Consider the following 21205-nt stretch of genomic DNA (forward strand, 5'->3'; position numbering starts at 1 on the left):
GATCCAAAATTTTATATTTGTCTTTACAATGCTTGCCAATTAAGATTCAACCACAATGTTTAATATTTAGCATCATTGCCAAATCTACAGTGCATCTTCCTGAAACTTTACAATTTCTTCAAGAATCTGGCAAGTGCAACCACCAAATGGAAAATTCTAAAAATAAAACAAAACATTTCAAAAAAAAAAGCCACAAAATGAAAATTGGTATTTTCGGCGGATGTAACACCACTCGTCTGACTCCAGTTCTAGAGGAAGAATTGAAGGTTCTCGCCTCACTGATCAATACGGAACAACACCTCGTTGTATACGGAGGTGGAAAGAAGGGAGTGATGAGTATTGTTCCAAAGTATTTTCATGAGAGAGGAGGAAGGGTGATTTCGATCAATACAAAGGAGGCTAATAATGGATTGGATGAGTGTTATGGTGAGAATTTTCTGTATGATACACTGCAGGAGAGACAGAGGAGATTGATTGAGAATAGTGAGTTGGTGATTTGTTTGCCAGGAGGAATTGGAACGATTAGTGAATTGTTTGATGTGATGGCAATGAATAATAACAAGATTAGGAGTGTCAAGATTTTATTGTATAATTTTGAAGGATTTTTCAATCACATGATTGAACAAATTAAATTATTGGGAAAGAATACGGATGAATATTTGATAGTGACAAATGAAGTGAATGACTTGATGGAACGTTTGAAGGAATTAATTAAAATTGAATAGATAAATTATTAAATTATTAAATTATTATATTTGTGAATTATTTAGTTCACTCTAAACTGATTATTTCAATTTCAACAAATTTCAATAATTATTTTGAAAAAGGAAATTTCAGTTATTAATTACATGGTTGAAATACTAGTGACAGGCTTCAATCCTTCACATGTCCAATGGCATGTTTATTTTGTGAAATGGCAATATGAACAGTCTTGTTGATAAATCTGTCAGCAAGTCTTCTCAAGACAAGTCCATTTATAGAGACAGCAACCTTTACCATATCTTCACTGATACGGTTGGCATGTTCGATGAGGAATGGATTCTTCTTGATAATAGGGGTCATAAGTTCAATGTCAGATCTGTGGAATATTGAAGCATAACGAATGGAATTCCCACATTGATTAGTGGCAACGGTAACGAGTTCCTTATCATAGGTATATTCTGTTGGAAGATATTCCAACAATCTACATATCTCTTGACAGACTTTCTAATAAATTCATCATCGTTTCTCAAATATTCGTCCCAAAATTCGAATGATTTACCATTACTTGTCTTGAGTGATATCTTGACAATTTCCAAATCCTTCTTCAATTCTGATGAAGCAAACCTGACAGCCAATCCACAATTCTTGACACCATCCAAAACAATTTGCTTGCTGTTTTGCAAATCAGCAGAGGCAAACTTTAAGGCACGATCATTTACTGAAACTGCCTTTTGAACAATTTCATAATCACTTCTGAATGGAATCGCCAAATATCCCAAGGCGAGATCATTAGTGGTAATTAGAGTGAAAATTCTCTGTCTTGTTTGAGGGTTTCACTGGCATGCTTTAGGGAATTTCAATTCTTCTTGAAACAATCGATTACAAACCTGGAATCACTCTTCAAATCATCAGAGGCGAGTTTGAGGATAGTAGCTGATTCTTACGAGCAAGTGAGAGTTTGACATCTGAATCTTGTTGTAATTCCTTTGAAAGATAAACGAATGATTTTCCACTTTGATTTAGAGTTACCAAAGCAACTTAGCAATGAGAAATGATCCAAAACTTGTCAAGATTGCCTTGCCTTCATGTGGTTTAGAATATTTTATCAGTCACGATTATATTATGAATGCTGTTGAATGTACAAGTCTCTACTGCTATCAGATATGCCTGTATTAATAAAATTGATAAGCAAATTGATCACTTGTTGGACTGAATGGCAGTCATGTAGACGTCTCTTTGTAAGGCAAGATGAGTTTGCACCACTCTTTCCAATGGCAGTCATGAGAATTTCCCTATTCCACTGGAAAATATTCATAAATATTTGGTTCCTTTTCAATAATTACCTAAAATATTTGTGAATGATTTAAAATTTCTAAAAAGAACAACCAAAAACATTTACCGACAATGGGGCTCGAACCCACGACCCCAGGATTAGAAGTCCTGTGCTCTATCCAACTGAGCTATGACGGCTTCACATTGAATTAAGCCAAAAGTAGGAATGACTGCTAAGTAATTCCACTGAAACTTTACATTTTGTGTAAATTGATTTCTTAAAAATGTTGGAAAAACAAAATGAAAAGAAAAGAAACAACTTCTCCCTCACAACACGATGACGTACAAGAATGCAAAAAGGCAAAACATGAATCAACCACGACAAGTAGTACTTCCCATTTCTTCTCTACAATTTCCAATGATGAATTCCTATGTATTTTATACTCTTTAGAATCGGAGAGTATTCTCTCACTCTCCCGAACATGTAAATCGATGCAACATTTGATCAAGAATAATGTACTTGAATATTTGTGTAAATATTCCATCATCAATCAAGATGGTACGAACCACATTGATAATGATACAACAATAGCTATTGATCATGTTAGGGAGGATGAGAAAATTCTGAAAGCATTGAAGAATAGAGAATTATTTAGAGTTGATGATAAGAATTATGAATCTGTTTTGGATATTATTGAGGATATTTGTGATAGGAATGGGACTTTGAGTGATTTTACTCATCATTTGAAATTTGATAGAAAGGTTACTTTTGAAGAAGTATTTGACTTGATGGATTGTCGTCTAATGAAGCATTCCTATAGAAAGGAATATTCAAATAATCAAGAGGATATTCTTGGAGATTTCTATCATGAGGAAATGATTGTCAATTGCGTTTTAATTGAAGAATTACTCTATGAATTCGATCCCTACTCATTTGATGAGGAAGAATGGATGAGAGAACCAATTGAAGATAATTCTAAAAGTTTTCAATTGGTGAAAATTATTGGAATACCTATTGGGTATACGCTTAAAGAGTTAACACTTGCTAATGTTTCATTTAATGAATTGTTTTTAATTCTTTCTAAATGTAATCAATTAGAAAGTTTGATAATCTCTGATTTTTATTTATCAATGAGACGTTACAAGGAAGAAGATGAAGAAGAATCAACCAAAATTACAGAGGAATATGAAGAACATTGTTTTTTCATTCCTACTTTGAAATCAATGAAGAAATTTGAATTGAGATACTCTCGCTTACTTCCACGTGAATCAACATTATTGAACATCTTGAAATGTTGCCCAAATTTAGAGACTGTTTACTTTTGCTTCCTTACCCGATTAGATAAGTATTTATTACAAAAGATTCCACAATATTGTACCAATCTTACAAATGTAACTTTCCTGTCAGATAGTGGAAGCACTCCTTTAGAAAGCATTATAACAGATTCTCAAGTATATGAATTCATGAAATCTCAACCAAAATTGAAATATTTGAAAATCAGTCCTTGCATCAACATTAATGGGTCAATTTTTGCAAATATTGGAGAATTTCAAAAGTTGGAATATTTAGAACTTGATGTACATGCCTATAATTCGTATAGAATTCCTCAAATTGAAGAGATTGTATTTGGTGGAGGTGAAGGAATCTTACCTAATCTCAAACATCTCAATGTAGGGAAGTTAGAAATTGATGAAGATGCCTTGTACAAATTTGCACCAAATTTAATTTCTTTCGAGTGTGATGAGTGGTAATTGTCTATCTTGCCTTATAATATTTTGTAAAGTATTTTCCTCTTCCGAAAAAACAACTTAATAATATTTAATTTCTCTTCCTTGTCCACCAATTGGTGGTTATTATTAATATATTCAATTTTAATTTTCTACATCATAATGTTCACATATTAAAATGCAAACTCCAACTTGTTCACTTCATATCCATCAATGCACTTTTATCAATGAACATTGCCTTGTTCATTCTTCTTTCTCAATTTTCAATATCGTGAAAAGCTAGCTGCAACTTTGAAAAGTCTCGTTTTTGACTGAATGATGATAAACAAGCTCGGAAAAGTGTTGTCGAGGTCACCACAGAGAGATAAAATTTACAACGAAAATTTTTTAAATAAATATTAAAATTTATTTCCTTGCTGAAAAAAAAATTCAACAACAAATCATCACAATGGATATTAACGAATTCAAGAGAAAGTACTCCAACGAAAGCGACACCAAGGCTGTTATGGAATGGGCTTTTGAAAAGATTGCTGCTGCTCCAGAAACTTATTCTTTCTGGTTGGCTGAATACAATCAACCTGATCTTTTGACTGGTCCTGCTTGGATGCAAAACAACTTGGTTGAAGGTTACTTCAGAAACATTGAAGGTTTGAAGAAGAATTGTTTCGCTTCTGCTTTGGTCCTCACTAACGACGAAGGTGCTCAAAGAATCTCCATGGTCTGGTTGGTCCCAACCCAAACTGTTCCAAAGGAATTCACTTCTGATGATATTGCTGGATCCAAGATTGGTGATGGTTTCAACTTGACTCAATTGAAGCCTGCTGAATCTGAAGAAGATAAGACCACGATTATCAACTACATGATCTGGAATGAAGATAAGGGTGCTTTCGGCGGTTACACTTATGCTTCTGGTAAGATCTTCAAGTAAACTATTTGAATTTTTCTTCCAACATGATTGTATTATTATCAAATTGTTCTTTCTTATTATTAATATTTAAAAAACAATACAATTACCCTCTGGCTTACTTATCGGAATGAACAATTTAAAATTAATTATTCACAATTTTAATATCATCATATTAATACTTATAATATTTCCAACAATTTGATAAAGAAACGTTCCTCCATCATGATACCAATGTGATGAGCACCCGGTAACACTGTAGTTTCAATCTTCTCCTCCTGCTTAAATTGTGAACACATCTCCAAGCAATAATCAGGCAAAGTATCATCACCACGTTCCCATCTCGAAGCTTGAATATCTGCAGAGGTCAACTCTTCCATTCTCTTTGGACCAGTATAGGAATATTGAGTTGGAGTCCAATTATTGGAACCATAGATACATTGTGTTGGAACACCTGGAGCTGCAAATTTAATATCGAGAATGGATTGAGATTCTTGCATGAATAATTCCCAACCATTGGTCATTGAAGCATCTTTCATGAATTGACCATAACTTTCAACTGTTGCAAAATAGTTGGCTTTCTGATTGGTTTGATTATTGGTATATTGGAACATTGGATAATTGGTGAATGGGGTTTTGAGTGGATACATGTATGAAGGACTGCCAAATGTACGAACCATCTTTTTGAATTGTTCTCTACTAAGGAAGAATAATCCATAAGTATCGCCTGTCATGTGAAGAATTGGACTTTGAATTTCACCATCGTATGATCCTGAAACACTAATGAATTGTTTGATGAATTTTTGTTTCCATTCCTTAGAAACATGAGTGGCAAGAAAGAGTTGAGTGAATGGAGCTCCCAAGCTATGTCCAAGTAAGCTCACTTGAGTTCCATTGTTGAGATAGTAGGTATCTTCAACGAGTTTTTGAAGAATATCATAATCTCCTCCAGTATTATTCATTCTTTTTGATTTCCACTCAATTGGACCAGTTCTCCAATCATAGGTCATTGCTCTCAATGTTTTTCCTCCAATATATCCACCATGTTTAATTAAATAGGAAGTTAACAATTCCATATAGACTGCCTGATTAATAAATTCATAATTAGTAATGTAATTCACTCCACTCAGACCACCAACATCCTTTCCAGTGATGGAAACACCTGCATCTAATGGATGTAATTTTCTCGGTTGTCCCCTCAAATCCAATGTCAAATCATGCACTGTACATTCCTCTGTTACATGTGGAATTAATTCATTCAAATTGGCCCACACTTGAAATGGCTCACTCGTTGTACTTTCACACCAAAAGTGTGGTTCCTTTGCATTGGTTCTTTGTGCATTGAGAGCTGATCCACCAAATCCTCCCAATAGAATCAATGGACTCAATGTTGTGGAATTGTTTGTTGAGATGGCTCTTCTTGGATTTGGTGGTCCCTTGAAGGTCTTCCAGATTTCACTTGCTCGTTGACGAGTAATGACTGGTATTGGCAAAGAGTGAACTGTTAAAGATAAACAAATAATGACAACAAAGAGTGCCGTAAACAATTGTGCAATCAGATTGCTAGACATTTTTTTTGATTTTTCTCAATCTTTCATTGTAATTTGGTAGGAGATAACAATCGAATTCATAAACGAGTGGAGTAACACGGTAAAATAGGAGCTGTACACTACAAGTAATAGTACAGTGAGTTGAAATTAGAAATTTTCTTGTTTTTAATGTTGAAAGTAGTTAAAAAAAGAGGAAGGATTTAGTTGGAGGTAAGAAAAGGATAGGGAATGGAATGTTACTATTGTTTGAGAATTTGAAATATTGGAGCGTGTGAAAAACATCATTGTAAAATCATTTCTAATATTACATTGACTGAGTACGTTCATGTCTTGGAATAAAATCAAATTCAGTATCCACTTCCTTGACATTGTATTTTGGAAAACCGAATTGAGGTGGGTCCAAAACTTCACCTGGTTCAACAGCTCCTTGTTGTTGAGCCATCATTGTCTTTGAAACCAAAATGTTAACACCTTCAATCATACCCAAGAAAATACCACCAAATAGAGAACTTCTCATGACAGCTTTCCAGCCACCTCTCAAAGCCAAAGCACCACCTGTTAAAGCTCCCGAAGCTACTGAATTAATAAAATCTTCCTTTCCTCTATAATATAAGAAACAACATTCAAATGATGAAAACAATCCAGACCACATGGCAAAGTTACCACCAAGCACTGGTCCTTTAGCTTTTAAAGTTTGAATGGCTCCTGCAAAACGTTCTCCACGTGGAGCATTTCTGGCACCTTTACCGAAATGCCATATCGATCCCATAACACCACCGAGGGCATAACCAGTTCCCAAGTCATCATAAATACGGTGTGGACAAGGTTGCTTTTCCATTCTTATTAATCTTGTTGATGATTATTTATATTATTGTTGTTAAAGATGAAGAAAAATATATCCTAAGAAAGTGTTGTTATTGTTGTTGTTATTCTCTTGGCAAGTGGTAGTAGAGAATTATTCAATCCGAGAGAGAAAAAGCAGCAACAGGCGGGTTGTGTATGATGATGGATATTTTTTTTTCTTTTAAAAAATGAATTGGTTTTTTGATTGAATTCGCAAAATCGGAGATGATGTTTTTGATATTGGTATTGATGTTGGCTGTGGAAACTATTTGATATATTGAAAATTGTTAATTTATTTACAATTTTTACAAAAGTAAGTTGACATTCTTGGACATTTTGACCAATCTCTTTACAGAAGGAATGACATCCTCAATTCGTTTAACATTCAAGCCAATGCAAAGCTCGTTGATGAGACTTTGGAACTTTGGGAAGATTCGTACATATTTCTCCAATTGAGAAACAATGGTTTCACATTCTTCCACAATTTGGTGGGTAAATTGAACATTAAGTGTCCTTTTCAGTTTTGAAATTACTTCACGTTCTTCGTTGGCTTCATGATTGTTACCAAATACCTTAGTTTGTTTTTTCAATTCAACAATGGCAGCCTTCATCTTAAAGTAGAGAGGGCTTTGTTCAGTCTCTTCTGCCGTGACCAATTCCTTCTTTAACTTTTCATATAATCTTCTGTACCATATGATATCCAAATAGAGTCCATCCAAATCAATTACCTTTTCTCCATCGAGCAAGAAATAGCCAAACTTCTTATCGCCACTATAATTTGTAACATTGATGAGTGAAAAGATGAAAGAGTACATTTGAGCATTGTGTTCGAGAATGCTTCTAACCTTAGGTATTACATCACTAATGCTCTTGACTCTCAAAATGTCATCTCTGAGAGCTGTCAAAATTGCCTTGTATCTAGTTTCGAGTTTCTTGGCTAGAGGAGAGCTGATAAACCGTTCTTCCTTATCATCGATATCGAGAGAAATTCTTTCATCATTATTGGAAACAAAGTAAAAGTTTGGATCATCAAAGCCAACAGTCTTGTGGCGAAGTGGATGAGGTGTCCAATTATCATCACTATTCTTCGAAGGCTTGATTGGACTGGCAACATCTACACCTCTTGATCCTCTCTTTCTTGGAGTAAGATCTCCATCACTCTCTGAATCATCATCTCCATTCATCCATCTTTGAATTGACATTGGAAGTTGATCATTAACTTGTCTGGAGGCATGAATCTTCTTGGATTTGAGTTCTCCCTCCAGAGATTTAATTCTAGATTCTGTTGTATCAACCAATTCTTTCAATTTCTTCATCAAGTCGTTTTCTGATTTTGGTATTTCATCAGATTGACCAACAACTTTGCAGAAATCTTTCAATCTAGCTTGTAACTTTTCAAGAATCTTTTCTTCTCTTGAATTCATCAAGTTGGAGAGGGATGTTGAGAGCAGTGAAGATTGAATATCCAAAAACTTGGACAATTGCTCTTCTCTCATAAAAACCAATTCAGCCAATTTGGAAACATCACCGGAGCTATTATTTGACTCATTAATAGCCTTGAACATCTTTGATCTAATGGTATTCTTATCTTCCTTGTAGAGAGATTCGATTTGGAGGAGGCATTGCTTGAGTAAGTTCTTTTCATTTTGCTTATCGCTCTGTAAATCAATACGCCTAACGGCATCTGAGAGGGAGGAAAGTTGTCTTTCTTGTTCTTGTACATATTCCTTGGTTGATTCGATGGCAAATTCTTGTTGAGTGAGGAGACGATCGTTCGAATCGCTTGTAATTGTAGACACAAATGAGCGAGCACGTGAAACTTCTCCTTCGTACATCTTTTCGAGATCCTTAACATTGAAATCTCTAGTATCTTCAGACATAGTCAAAGTTGAGACTTGAGACATGAAATGAACATCCATTCTATCAATGGCATTTGAGAATGCCTTCTTTGCTTTTGGAACCTTTGAGACAGAACTATTTGGTTTAAGTCTCAGTTTTCTTACATTGGTCCAGTATTCCATTTGAAGAATCTTTTTCATTTGGGTATGCTTCTTCTTTAAACTTTCAATCATGTCTTCATGTTTATCGGAAGGAACAAAAACATTTTGAAGGAATTGTACAATCTTTTCGTCACTATCTTGAAGTGTTTCAGAGTTGACCTTGTTGAGAAGTTCCATTTGTTCATCGAATGTATTTTGGTTAATAATGGATTGATCGAGACCAGCTCTATCATCTTCACTGTTGTTAGTTGAAATACTGTCATTGAATTCTCTTCTGAGACTCTTTGAAGGTTCTTCAGTGACCAAGGATTTGGTAATATTTCTCACCTTACCACAGAGTTGTCTATTTTGCTCTACCAGAGTGGTGATTTCTCCTTCCAAGTGGACACAATATTCCTTTAGACCCTTCATATCTTCAGCAGTATGGATATAGTTTGATTCCTCTGAATGCTCAACAACCTTCTTTAAACGATCAAGTTCTTTGAAGAAGATATCTCTAATGTATCTCACATCTGATTCGTCTCCACTTGAAAATCTTAAAGAACTCTTCAAGCTTTCCAATGAATTGAGGTGATCCTTGTGAATCTTCATCATTTGCTTCTTTGTGTTACTTTCATTCTTTTCAAAGAACTTGCTTTGAGTATTGTCAGAGACGAGCTTTTTGGTCAATTGTTGATTCTCAGATAATAATTTTTCATATTGAGCTTCCAAAATTGACTTTTGTCTCCTCTCACCAGACACTTGATCCTTCAATTCTCTGGATTGTCTTTCCATTTCCGAGTTGAGATCATTCATTTGCTCTTGGAAGTCCTCTGTTGCTCTCTTGAGGTCATCCTCAAACTTGAGTTGTTGTACTCTCTTAGAGTATTCATGTTGCTCCTTCATGTTTTGAATATCACCTTCATATTTGACACTTTCAATCTTCAAAGCAGCCTTCTCCTTTTCGAATGATTCCTTGAGCTTCATGACTGTAATATCATTTTCATGCTTGATACCATCAATAATTTTAGAATACTTGACTTCTATGGCATCAATTTCTCTTTGGTGTGCTTGTTTGAGAATTTCATTGCTATCTCTGTGCTTTTCAACATCATTTGCAACTTTTGACTTTTCCAATTCCTTGTGCATGATTTCTTCATCTCTTTCCTTGATTGCTTGTTCTAATTTTTGAATGGTGGAGGTCTTTTCCTTAATGGACTTTTCCTTTTCTTCAAGTAAAAGTTCCATGTGTTTCTTTTGAGTATTCAACTCCTTCTCAAAGTTAGACATGAGTTGTTTTCTTTCATGTTCAAAGGATTGCTTTTCAGTTTCCCTCTTTTCGACTTCTAGTTCTATTAACTTGTTGAAATCATTAACAATTTTGGTCTTTTCATCTTCCTTCTCTGATGAAGACTTGAGTTGCAGAATTTCTGTTTGTTTTTCGTAACGAGACTTGAGGGTATTGATTTCTTCTTGGTGAAGAGTTTTGATTTCCTTCTTTTCAGCTTCAAATTCTTGGAGGAGAAGTTGCTTTGTTTTTTCAAAGGATGATTTCAAGAGGTCAATTTCTCCCTTGAAGGTATCACTATTATTGTTCAGCTCATTGTTATACTTGTAAACGAGACGTTCCTTTTCCTTGATAAGATCTTCCTTTTCCTTCATGGAGGCAGTAATCTTTTCTATGAGGGTTTCTTTCTCCTTTGCATGTTTATCGAGGAGGGTGTCCTTCTCTTCATTGAACTTTTCTCTGTCAATCCTCATCCTTTCAACGTACTGTTCAATTTCTTTTCTATGCTTTTCAACGAGGGTTTCCATATCAGCCTTATGTCTTTCAATCATTCCATTCTTATCACTGATGGCATCTTGCATAATCTTGATCTTTTCTGCATTGAGTTGCTCCAAAACAGAATGCTTATCAACAGAGGATTTTTCAAACAATTGCTTTCTTTCTTCATTTTGTTTTTCTAGCAATTGCTTCTTTTCTTCATTGAATTTCTGAGACAGTTCCATCTTTTCAGAGTTAAAGCTTTGAATCATTTGCTTCTTTTCTTCTTGGAGTCCATCAATTTCATCCTGTAACATTTTGATAACATTACTATTCTCTACTTTGATGTTGGAGAGTCTTTTATCATAGTCAGACTTTAGTTCCACTTTTTCAATATCAAATGATTTTTTAGCAGTATTGAACTTGAGTTCAAAATCAGATTGTTGTGAAGTTAATTTGTTTTCCAAATCAAGTTTTAGCACATTGAGTTTGTCTATTTCCTTTTTCAATTGATTTACTTGTCCTAGTTTGCTACTTAGTTCGCTTCTTTCCTTTTCTTCCAATTCATCAATTCTTTCAGAAAGGGAGTTATTTTCATTGGAGAGATCATTCACTGTCTTTTGATAGCCAGCGACTTGATCTTGAAGCCTTCTGATATTATCCTTGAGAATTTGATTTTCAGAATCGGTGGTTCCCATCATGGTTTTGAGCTGTCTGTATTCCAATTCAAGTCTCTCATAATCTTGATTTTTAATTTGGAATTCTTCCTGGAGCTCGCTTAGTTGTTTCTCAATTAGAGTATTTCTTTCCTTTAACTTGATGAATTGAGTATTTTGTTTTGGAGGTAAATTCTGCATTTGTGATGTAATAAAATTCAATTGGTTTTGTATTGCGCTCATACTACTATCCCCACTCACAGAAGAGTCGGCAAAGGAGCTTGTCAAGGAGCTAGCCTCTAACCCTCTTCTTGCTGATCTTATTGGTGATGTTCCGACACTGATTAAATAATAGTCCAATAACAATCGTGATGAAAAAACCTACCCATTTTGTAATGATTTGATGGTTTCCTTTGCTCTCTCCAATAAGAGATTGGTTTGTTGAAGTCTTTCCTCTCCACTTTGTAAAGCCTTTTTAAGTTGTTCCTTATCCAACGACTCGTCCATAGAACGTTCCGAGTCGGTTGAATCAAATTCTGAGAAATTCATAGACATTTACTAAGGACACCTCAGAGGGATACAGTGACGAAGAAGGGTAGTGGAGTTTGTTAGGGGATTTTTTTGTTGTTGGATTGAATTTTTTGAGGCGCCAAATAAACACTTCACCTTCCTTCAACATCAGGCAGACTTGATTTGCCAATTGTTTGGTGTTTTGATATTGAAGCAGAACTCTATAACTTACATGTTGTTTGATGTGATGTAAATTTAAACTTGTAATAATTGTAATAATTTAAATAGATTTATCTGTGTTGATTAGATGCGTATGGATCATTGGCATGAGTGAGAACATCCTTATTAGCAAAGTATGGATCAGCAAAGTCAACATTGAAATTACTATCATAGTATTCGGTTTGCCAACTTTGATCATTCACTTCATCACCATAACCATCTCTTCCTTCTCTATTGACCTTTCTCTTTCCTTGAGAGAGTTCATCAACAAGATTGTCGAAATATTGTAAATGTTCCTCTTTTCTCAAAGTTGGAAGCCAAAACTTGATTAAAGAGTCACGAGCATTTTGCAAATTATTGTACTTGAACATTTCAACAACCATATGATTCAAAAAGTGTGGTTTGTAATGTTCGAAACCAGTAACACCCAAACACTTCATAATACGAGTAATTCTCAAATAATTGTGGAAGGAACTATTCAAATGACTATATCTCTTCTTGTATGTGACTGGATTTCTACTGATCTTTCCACTGACTTCATCTTCCAAAACTAAACCATAAAAATCGAGCATTAATCTATAGGATTGAATGATACGAGCCTTGACAGCAGCATCGGATCTCAACAAGGAGGCTTCATGTTTAGTGAGTGGTTGAGAGGAAGCATTCATTCCTTGTAATCTAATTGGGAACAAGTATTGAATATAGGCGTGATGTTCTTCCAACAAATCCCAATCACCAAACCAATTCTTGTGAATATTTTCAATTAAATCTCCTTGTGGACGAGAACGAAGTTTGTTAATGTAAAAATTGTAATTATCGAGGCTTGTTGTATCATCTTCTGGCAAAGCAGAGGAACCAAAGAAACGGAACATTCTTTTTTGTGTGTTGTTTTGTATTGTGTGTTGTTGATGAGTTGTAGATTTTAACAAATTCCTGATGAAAAGAATTTGTGATGGAAAGTTTTGTTTTAGCACGTTAAATATTTGGGTAAAATATTGATTTTCAATGTTGATGTTCCTATTATGATGATTGTTATCTTGTTCAATAATAATGACTAATAACAAAAATGTGGATAACAGGATCAGCAAGAAGAAACCAATCAAACTTTTGGGTGTTAGGTTGCAAAAATTGCGTAGTGACGTCTTCGTCTTTTTTTAAAGGTTATTTTTAGGCTAGTTTTCTTTTGTTCCAAACTTACATGGAACATTCAAAAGAATTTCGTTTTCAATTTTGCTTGGTATATTTCCTTACAGGAGGTGGAGAAATAACTCCACAGCATGTTAGCTATTCCACGAACAGAAGGACTTGTATTGTGTTTCGACCACTCAATTTGAATAAATGATTAGGGGAATTTTTCTATCTTCTACGTCTTTTAATTGGATTAATACAGGATTTAACTTCTTACATGACGAGGAAGAAAAGAAAATACAATAGTTTAATCAAACTCAAAGTCGCTCCTTTCTACAATTGGTGTTCGTGTACTATAAATTGGACTAAGGGAATCATCACTATCATAATCTTCATCGTCGCTATCAGAATCTCTCTTGCTAGGAGTGTAGAACTTGAAAGGCTCTTCATCTCTCAACAGCAGAGTTTCATCCACAAGCGATTGTTGTGAAGAGTTTGTTGCTAAACAACTTTGTCTCACAGAATCTTCCTGAACCTTGCCCACACCACATCCAAAACCACCCTGACTTGGACTATATGCTCTCGATGAAGAAACAATCAAATCTTTTTGAAGGGATTCAGCTTCCAATGGGATTGTTTGAACCTGATTCAAAATATCTTGTATTTGCCTTGGTGTTGGTCTCTCTGATGGATCCTTATTCACCATCATACGAATTACTTGTTTGAATTGCGTGTTTTTCCATTCTAGACGGTCAACCATCTTTTGCAAATCTTCCTTCTTTGAACAAACAAATCTCTTTCTATCAAGACAACACAATATTGATGCTCCCAGCGAAAACACATCAATTTTCTCATCATAACAATCTCCTGTTAAAACCTCTGGTGCCTTATAAGAGTTGGTTCCATAATTTTCATTAGCAAGAACTCGAGTGAAGGTGTCTATGTATCCACTGTCTGTTTTTTCAAAATGGAAACTCATACTAAAGTCAATCAGTACAAATCTTTGTAATGTTGGATTATTGTCTGGATTTCTTATCATGATATTTTGCATCTTTACATCTCTATGAATAATATTTAAGGAATGCAAACATTCAAGAGCATGGCAAATATCCAAACACAGACTATACAGCTCACATTCCATCAATCTATTAGAGAGTGGTAATAACTCTTCATACTCAATAAAGGAATTATAAATATTCATCACTTGTGGAAGACATCGGGAAATATTTCTAGATTCCAATAATTTTGAAACAATATACTTTTCCTCCTTCTCAATCCTCTTTACAAATGTTGTGTTTTGAATTTTACAACTGTATCCAATCTCATTCTTTGCCTCTGAAATGATTCTCTTATTAATTGCCATATTCGGAACAAGACACAATTTCTTGATCTGATTCTGAATCTTGAATAGAACATCATCTTCATCACTTCTTGAATCTATAAAGGGTTTCAAATTCCAATAACTTAAATTCTGATGCTGTGGTATTTCCTTCATTATCGACACTGCACTCTGAACATTATAGGAGGAAAGGAATATCTTTGAAAAGTTCAGAATATCCACCCACAATATCAACAAATCCACTTCTGACTTGACTCTATACTTTTTATAATACAGTTTCATTGAAATATTAATGCTATTGTCCACTTCTTCCTCCGAGTTGCGTTCTTTGAGAAAACCTCTCAAAATAAACATGTGAATCAATTGCTTTGAGTAACTCACTCCAATAACAGTTGAACTTCTATGGAATTCCTCTTCATTATTCATTGCTGTTGAAATATTTCTTCGTAGTAAACTCTTTAGTGATAAAATCATTTTCAGTGTTGATGTATTCTCCCATGAAGATGATGAAGTTAGATAGGAATGTTTGATTTCTTCCAAGAGAAGGAAGGTTGTCCCATTTTGTGTCCTTAATTCTCCTTCGATTTTAAGCATGATCGGATCAACATTCTTTTCCAATTTAATTTCAAACTTTGATTTACTGTATTAATTAAACATTAAATATTAAAAAATTAAAGTATTAAATAAGGCTTACCTCAACTGAAAATGATTTAAAACATCACATAGTACATTAAAATAGGACCACATATAACTTCTTAAAGCTCCATGTCTTTCCTCTGTTCCGATAGCATACTTTTTCAATTGATCCACAACACCGAATATTAAAACAAGATGATGATATGAAATTTGAAATCCTAAGGCACTGCTTAGTAAATGAATACAATCCAAAAGAGGTTCCAAAGACTTTCTCAAACTCTTATAGAATTTGAAGGTGAGAATGAGTACTTCTATAATTTCCGAATCGATGACTATGCAATTCAATGGATTTTCCTCATCATTTGCATTATCTATTGCATCGAGTCCCTCTATTAAGAATAGCTTTTTAGCCAATGATCCGATAACCCACTTGGAATCACAACTCCATCCCTCTGCTATATCCAGACACATGATCACATCCAACAAGTGTTGAATTTTCATCTCAGATGTGTTATTTACATTGGAGCAATTCTGAACAATTCTCGAAAGGACATCATTAAGCGAAAGTGGTCCTTGTTCAACCACAACAGCCTGTGAACCTATTCTACTCATTGCAAAACAAGCACTACCACTACTCGATATCATCAGCACTGGATTGGTTGCAGAATTCTCCATAGTGATATTCTCAGAGTTTGTTGTAGTGAACAACATTTTTTTCAGTCTTTTTCTATTTCATGAGGGCGAAGATCCACTTTCTTATTAAACAACTTAAGGGGCGCTTCTTATTTTCCAACCAAAATTTTTGTAATGATGAGCCGTACTGTCGTTTAGTGGGATGAAATATTGTGGTGCCTTAATAATTCCAAAATGAGAACAGTTTTAGAAATACATAGTTTTCAATAAGGTTTTTGTATTGTTATTGGTCTGCAGTGGTGAGTTTGTTGGATTGTTGAATAATTTTCCAAAAGTAAAGTCCACATGAGAGAAGAGCCATGCATGGTGTTGATGAATGTAATATGCCAGTTTTTGGAAGAGCAATTTTGAGTTCGTAATGTTCGCTGGTGAGATCTAGGGTTTGACTCAAAGAGGAGAGCTTCTTGGTGAAGAGAGATACTTTAAGTATGGTTATTTCGAGCATTTGATTGTGATGTTCATAAGTGTAAATTTGCTTTTCTAATTTTCTGACAACATTAACAAGTGATAGCTCGGAATGATGGGTCAATTGTTGAGGTGAATCTATTCTGATTATCCACTGATCTCTATTGAGGGAGTTCACCAACCTGCTGATACTGTGATCTTCTGGAAGAAATCTAGAATGATTAATGTAGAATCTCATATCACTTGTTTTTCCAATAAATGTTGTAGCCATTACTCTGGTACGACGGCTCAATATTCCATCTGGTTTCAATTTCAAATTTTCATCCAATTTCACCTTGTATTCAACTGAGTTTTTCCTTTCAACATTTTCAATCTCACATACGTTATATTCTGTAAATTCTTGCTTGGTACATCCTGCAAGCTCTTTCAATATTAAAGCAATGGCTTCTGAATCTACAAGGGTTAGGAAAGAATCTGAGGGTGCCTTCTTTTCTTGTTTCTTCTTTATAATTTCTGGAGTTTCATTCTGGCAACCTACTTTACTTTTTGATTTGCTAGAGCCACGTTTGTTAGGTTGTAAATAATCAATTAAAGGCCATTCTTTCTCAAAATCATTCGAAGTCTCAACTGGTTTCTTTTCTTCTTTGTATTTTTTGACCTCCTCGATACTGTGGAAATGATTCTTTTTCATTAGAGAGTTGTAGTGTTTCGAATCTTGTGGAATAATCTCAGAAAATATTGACTTTTCAATATTAATCAAATAATAGGTTCCAAATTTGATAGAGTATGTAAAATGATTTGGGTCCAAATCAATTGCTAACGTTTTTTCTAATTGTGTTAACAAATTTTGATAAAAATCATACATTGGAAGAACTTCTTCCTTGTAAACCTTCAATTTTGGTTGGTGTTTGGTTATTGGTTCAAGCACATGTTTTGGATTACATTTTCCTAAATATGGCTTGAACTCAATTGGACTGTCTAAAGAATCTCCCTCATAAATTGCCAAAGTAGAGCCCTCTAAAAACAATCTATGATTGTTGGCTCTGAAATATTTACAATTTGCATTCCAAAGAGCTAGCTTTCGCTTCAGTCTTGAGCTGATTCCATGTTCTCCAGTGGCATTAATTATATAATTACCATTTTTCATTTCAAAAAGATTGGTAATTTTACAATTGCAACTCTTTTCCAGCTCAGACTTCAGGACCGTCTCTATCATTGAGTTTCCAAGTACTTTTCGTAGAAGGCTCGGTACATAAACTTGTGATTCCTCCATCTCTTCAATGCTTAATTTGGTAAAGTCGTGAAGAAGGAAAAGATTAAGTATACAAGAATCAAGTAAATCCCTGGCATGGCTTACTTGCTCAATAGTCAAAATGACAGCGGTGATTTTCCCATCCAGATTATCCACGAACTCCATATTTTCTTTGAATATTAAACGCTTCAAAAACAATACAATCAGCTCGGTTTCATGTTGGAATTCGCTATTCAAACATTTACCTAGAATTTGCTTCATAAACACAGAGTCTTTCTCCATTTCACCATCAAATGCTTGCTGCTCAGTTGGTGGACTTTCTTGTACAAGGTAGTTCTTTTCTAGGCAAAATGTCACAATTCTCCATGTCAATTGATAAGTTTTGATGTGAGGGCATATTTTCTTGAGAAGATCAATCAATACTTTAAGGAGGACAATTAATTTAGGTTTTTGTTTCAAATAGAGTCTCAAGTGGTGCTTTTTTCTCAATCCTCTACTGGAATTGGTAAAATCAATCGATTCTATAAACGGAAGATCGGTGACCTTTGCAAATATCCTGAACATTGGTACTGATTTTTGCCAATCAGTAGCACTGGATCCAAACTCAGATGACAGTACTGAACAAACAGGTGGACAATTTTCATCTCCTTTTTCTGCTTTGAAATCGAAAAAGGTGTCACAATCCGAACTAAATGAGTTATGAAGGAGGACTGGTAAAGAACCAAACATGTGAATTCTATATTCTTGATTAGTTTTGTACTTAAGTTGCTCCAATCTTTTTTCCATGATTTCAAGCTGTTCCAAATTCATATGCTCTACAAAGCTATTGAGAGATTTGGCCAGATTCTTATAAATATCCAACTTGTTGAATTCTGTAATTCTTCTTGAAGGAATAGTCAATGAGAAAATATTGGCAATTGGTAAGTTTTGAATGGCTAGTTTACAATTTTCCTCTCTTGCAATTTCTCTGAATTGTTCTATTAAATGTGTGAATTCTTTTCGTTCAATCCCATTCCCAACAAACAGATCAAACAATGTACAATAATGAACTTGTTTCAAATATTCAATAATTTGCCAAAATCTTCTATTCCATTCATTAACCTTTTCATCTTGGATAATAAATTCTGGTTCTTTAAATTCTGATGGAATGCCAGATTTAATGCTTGTGCACTTCTCATAGATTCGTCCAATAATGGAGTTTGATTTGATAGAAATTGATCCACGTTCCATAAAATCTGGATAAATAATATCTTTAAACCAGTTTGGTAGTGAAATTTGCTTTCCATTTTTTGGGAAATCAACAGCTTTTACAAACAAGTCGGCCAATTCTAGTGCTCTGTCAGAGTCAGCACCTTCAGAATCAACTATAGCAACCCAAGCATCACTTATTTTCCCTAATAATTTTCCGTTCTCTAATATTTTGCTCAAAACTTCTGAGTGCTCAGTTGTAGACTCCATTGGCTCATTATCATGTGTCAAGGGAGACAAATTAGAGACCTGATCAGGTATCAATCTAGAATCCCAACAAACAAAAACTCGATCACCATCAAAATCACAAATCTTGATCGATGTGTATCCTTGTGTTGGGAAGATAATTGCTGCATTGCTTGGTCTGTACTTGCTTCTCAGTAAGCTGTTATCTCTACAAGTGAAGGTTTGAATATCTGAAGGGTGCAAACAGGGATTTCTACAAATAAATACCTGCGTACCATCCTCTATATAATTTCCATCGCCAAGTTGCACCATAACTTCATTCTCCTTCAGTTGTTTATACTCATCAACAATACTCATAGCAATTACAGCTTTTTCAATTGGGATCATTGCCTTTGTTTGTACTTTCTTGATTTCGTCATAAATCAAGTATCTTGCCAGATATTGCAGGAACTCATCGTCAGGCATTTCATTCAGAGATTGAATGGCTGGTAAAGTATCCATACAATTTTCTTTGAGAACTTTTAAAAAGTATTTAGGAGACGTAATTTTTTCTGAGAGATCTTTGAAATAATCTAAGAATATAGAAAGGAAGGTTTCTTTGGTAATACCCAAAGTAGTAAGCAATAAAATAATTTGCTTATTTAGGTATGCTGGTTTTCGAGCAGTTGTGCAACTAACCAGTTCAATCTTGTTAAGCTCCTCTTTTCCATTAAATTTACACATTGATTCTCTAAGAATGACATCCATTCCATCTCCCAAGTCTTCATCAGGTAGTACTGACAGTACTCCTTTGAATCCTAAGAATCTGATTTGCAAGGCTGTTGGCACTGAAACAAGCCCTAACTGGTTGGAAATTTGTTGCGCTATACTTTGTGAAATTTTTCCTATTCCATCAGTCATTTCAGAACCATCAATTGCCAATTCATCCTTAACACATTTCCACTTATTGATGGTACAAGTTTCTTTTGTAGTTGTAAAATTAAGAGCATGTCTGGAAACAAGTTTGAAGGGGTTGAGATTCGAGTCATATGTACCAAATATTTGCATTAATTCATCGACTTCGCTACACGCTGGCATGGCAGTTGTGTCAAAGAAATAGACATAGTCACTACGGAGCATACTTAAAGAGCCACCAACAGGACGATATTCTTTTCCACAACATTCAATACTGGCGGGAACTACATCAATAATTTTCACTTTTACAAAGTTGTCTGGGTGTAACTTTCTGAAAAATCTCTTATCATCCATAAGTTGTGGAAGTCCATAGGTTATTTTTTGTTTGTAAGTAACAGATCTAATGAATCTACTCTCCTTTGTATCATTTGATTGCTGAGATATTTTCAATTTCTCAATGTACTCTAACATTTTTGATTCAGGTGCAAAGGTGCATTTCTTGAATAAACTACATATTTCAGCAGTAAATAACGACATGGAAAGAGCATTGGATGAAAAGCTGTCATTATTGATAAGAGCTTTCAATCTTTCACTGATAGATGATATTATTTGAGGGGAAATGTAAAGCATTGGATGTCTATCTTGAATATACGACAGGTAATAGGAAATCGTGCTGTTTTCATGGAAGATTGATTCGTATGGAATAAGTTCTTTAACATTTAACTTGACAAAATAAACCTTGAAACCGTCAAACGTATTTGGAATGGAAGTGGTTCCTGGCTCAATATTTCCAATGCAAGAGTACTTGTTCAATTCTTCACTGTTAACCACATTAAAGACATATTTACCACTCCTCTCATCAATTAATATGTATCTACCAACTGCCCTCAGGATTTCATTATGGAAATCCATTTCTGGAGATAACTGAATAGGTCCACCTTCTTCCATGTAGATTTCGAATCCTTTTTCAGCAGAAAAAGTCATTGCACCTGGGCAGATTTCGATATTGTTGGAATGGTAGGAATGTAAACTCTCTGTTGGCTCAATAAACAATGCTGCATGCTTATCGAGAAGTGTGTTGAAAATCATTTTGCGAACACTCTCGAATTGGGTCTCTTCCAATGTAATTTCAATGTAGGCACTCTGTTTATCCCATTCAATCATTCTAAAAGAGCGTTTAAACACTTGCATAGTATTCCTAATATCATCTAAAGTGATACTATCAAAGTGGTGAATGGTGAATGATAAAATTTTGGTCTTGATAGGCTCAATTGTTTTTCTGAACTCAAAGTAATC

The 21205-nt window shown here is 34.6% G+C and overlaps 11 protein-coding genes and 1 non-coding gene across 12 annotated transcripts; 3 read left to right on the plus strand and 9 right to left on the minus strand.

Moving 5' to 3' along the window:
* Positions 1 to 197: 197 nt before the first annotated feature.
* NAEGRDRAFT_33869 (uncharacterized protein) lies at positions 198 to 725 on the plus strand (the record flags this gene model as incomplete). Its single annotated transcript, XM_002676653.1, has 1 exon — positions 198 to 725. The coding sequence occupies one exon, from the start codon at positions 198 to 200 to the stop codon at positions 723 to 725; it is 528 nt and encodes a 175-aa protein (XP_002676699.1).
* Positions 726 to 873: 148 nt separating this feature from the next.
* NAEGRDRAFT_67952 (uncharacterized protein) lies at positions 874 to 1667 on the minus strand (the record flags this gene model as incomplete). Its single annotated transcript, XM_002676748.1, has 3 exons — positions 874 to 1143; positions 1200 to 1517; positions 1647 to 1667. 3 exons carry the CDS (start codon positions 1665 to 1667, stop codon positions 874 to 876), a joined length of 609 nt encoding a protein of 202 aa, XP_002676794.1.
* A 431-nt stretch (positions 1668 to 2098) lies between these two features.
* On the minus strand, positions 2099 to 2172 carry NAEGRDRAFT_t347. The gene has a single exon. It is a non-coding gene; the product is annotated as a tRNA-Arg (tRNA).
* Positions 2173 to 2274: 102 nt separating this feature from the next.
* On the plus strand, positions 2275 to 3726 carry NAEGRDRAFT_67953 (uncharacterized protein; the record flags this gene model as incomplete). Its single annotated transcript, XM_002676654.1, has 1 exon — positions 2275 to 3726. The coding sequence occupies one exon, from the start codon at positions 2275 to 2277 to the stop codon at positions 3724 to 3726; it is 1452 nt and encodes a 483-aa protein (XP_002676700.1).
* A 424-nt stretch (positions 3727 to 4150) lies between these two features.
* On the plus strand, positions 4151 to 4630 carry NAEGRDRAFT_67954 (uncharacterized protein; the record flags this gene model as incomplete). The annotated part of the gene is made up of 1 exon (XM_002676655.1): positions 4151 to 4630. The coding sequence occupies one exon, from the start codon at positions 4151 to 4153 to the stop codon at positions 4628 to 4630; it is 480 nt and encodes a 159-aa protein (XP_002676701.1).
* A 158-nt stretch (positions 4631 to 4788) lies between these two features.
* NAEGRDRAFT_67955 (uncharacterized protein) lies at positions 4789 to 6177 on the minus strand (the record flags this gene model as incomplete). Its single annotated transcript, XM_002676749.1, has 1 exon — positions 4789 to 6177. One exon carries the CDS (start codon positions 6175 to 6177, stop codon positions 4789 to 4791), a length of 1389 nt encoding a protein of 462 aa, XP_002676795.1.
* A 427-nt stretch (positions 6178 to 6604) lies between these two features.
* NAEGRDRAFT_4976 (uncharacterized protein) lies at positions 6605 to 6994 on the minus strand (the record flags this gene model as incomplete). Its single annotated transcript, XM_002676750.1, has 1 exon — positions 6605 to 6994. A coding segment is annotated over one exon (390 nt), but the record flags the coding sequence as incomplete, so codon positions are not given.
* A 310-nt stretch (positions 6995 to 7304) lies between these two features.
* On the minus strand, positions 7305 to 11954 carry NAEGRDRAFT_67957 (uncharacterized protein; the record flags this gene model as incomplete). Its single annotated transcript, XM_002676751.1, has 3 exons — positions 7305 to 9158; positions 10884 to 11739; positions 11785 to 11954. 3 exons carry the CDS (start codon positions 11952 to 11954, stop codon positions 7305 to 7307), a joined length of 2880 nt encoding a protein of 959 aa, XP_002676797.1.
* Positions 11955 to 12199: 245 nt separating this feature from the next.
* Positions 12200 to 13000, minus strand: AM8 (uncharacterized protein; the record flags this gene model as incomplete). The annotated part of the gene is made up of 1 exon (XM_002676752.1): positions 12200 to 13000. The coding sequence occupies one exon, from the start codon at positions 12998 to 13000 to the stop codon at positions 12200 to 12202; it is 801 nt and encodes a 266-aa protein (XP_002676798.1).
* Positions 13001 to 13563: 563 nt separating this feature from the next.
* Positions 13564 to 15021, minus strand: NAEGRDRAFT_67959 (uncharacterized protein; the record flags this gene model as incomplete). Its single annotated transcript, XM_002676753.1, has 1 exon — positions 13564 to 15021. The coding sequence occupies one exon, from the start codon at positions 15019 to 15021 to the stop codon at positions 13564 to 13566; it is 1458 nt and encodes a 485-aa protein (XP_002676799.1).
* A 264-nt stretch (positions 15022 to 15285) lies between these two features.
* Positions 15286 to 15942, minus strand: NAEGRDRAFT_67960 (uncharacterized protein; the record flags this gene model as incomplete). Its single annotated transcript, XM_002676754.1, has 1 exon — positions 15286 to 15942. One exon carries the CDS (start codon positions 15940 to 15942, stop codon positions 15286 to 15288), a length of 657 nt encoding a protein of 218 aa, XP_002676800.1.
* A 205-nt stretch (positions 15943 to 16147) lies between these two features.
* Positions 16148 to 21100, minus strand: NAEGRDRAFT_67961 (uncharacterized protein; the record flags this gene model as incomplete). The annotated part of the gene is made up of 1 exon (XM_002676755.1): positions 16148 to 21100. One exon carries the CDS (start codon positions 21098 to 21100, stop codon positions 16148 to 16150), a length of 4953 nt encoding a protein of 1650 aa, XP_002676801.1.
* Between the last annotated feature and the right edge of the window lie 105 nt (positions 21101 to 21205).

The sequence above is a fragment of the Naegleria gruberi genome, assembly GCF_000004985.1.
Source record: "Naegleria gruberi genomic scaffold NAEGRscaffold_26, whole genome shotgun sequence".
Taxonomy (NCBI): Eukaryota; Heterolobosea; class Eutetramitea; order Acrasida; family Naegleriidae; genus Naegleria; species Naegleria gruberi.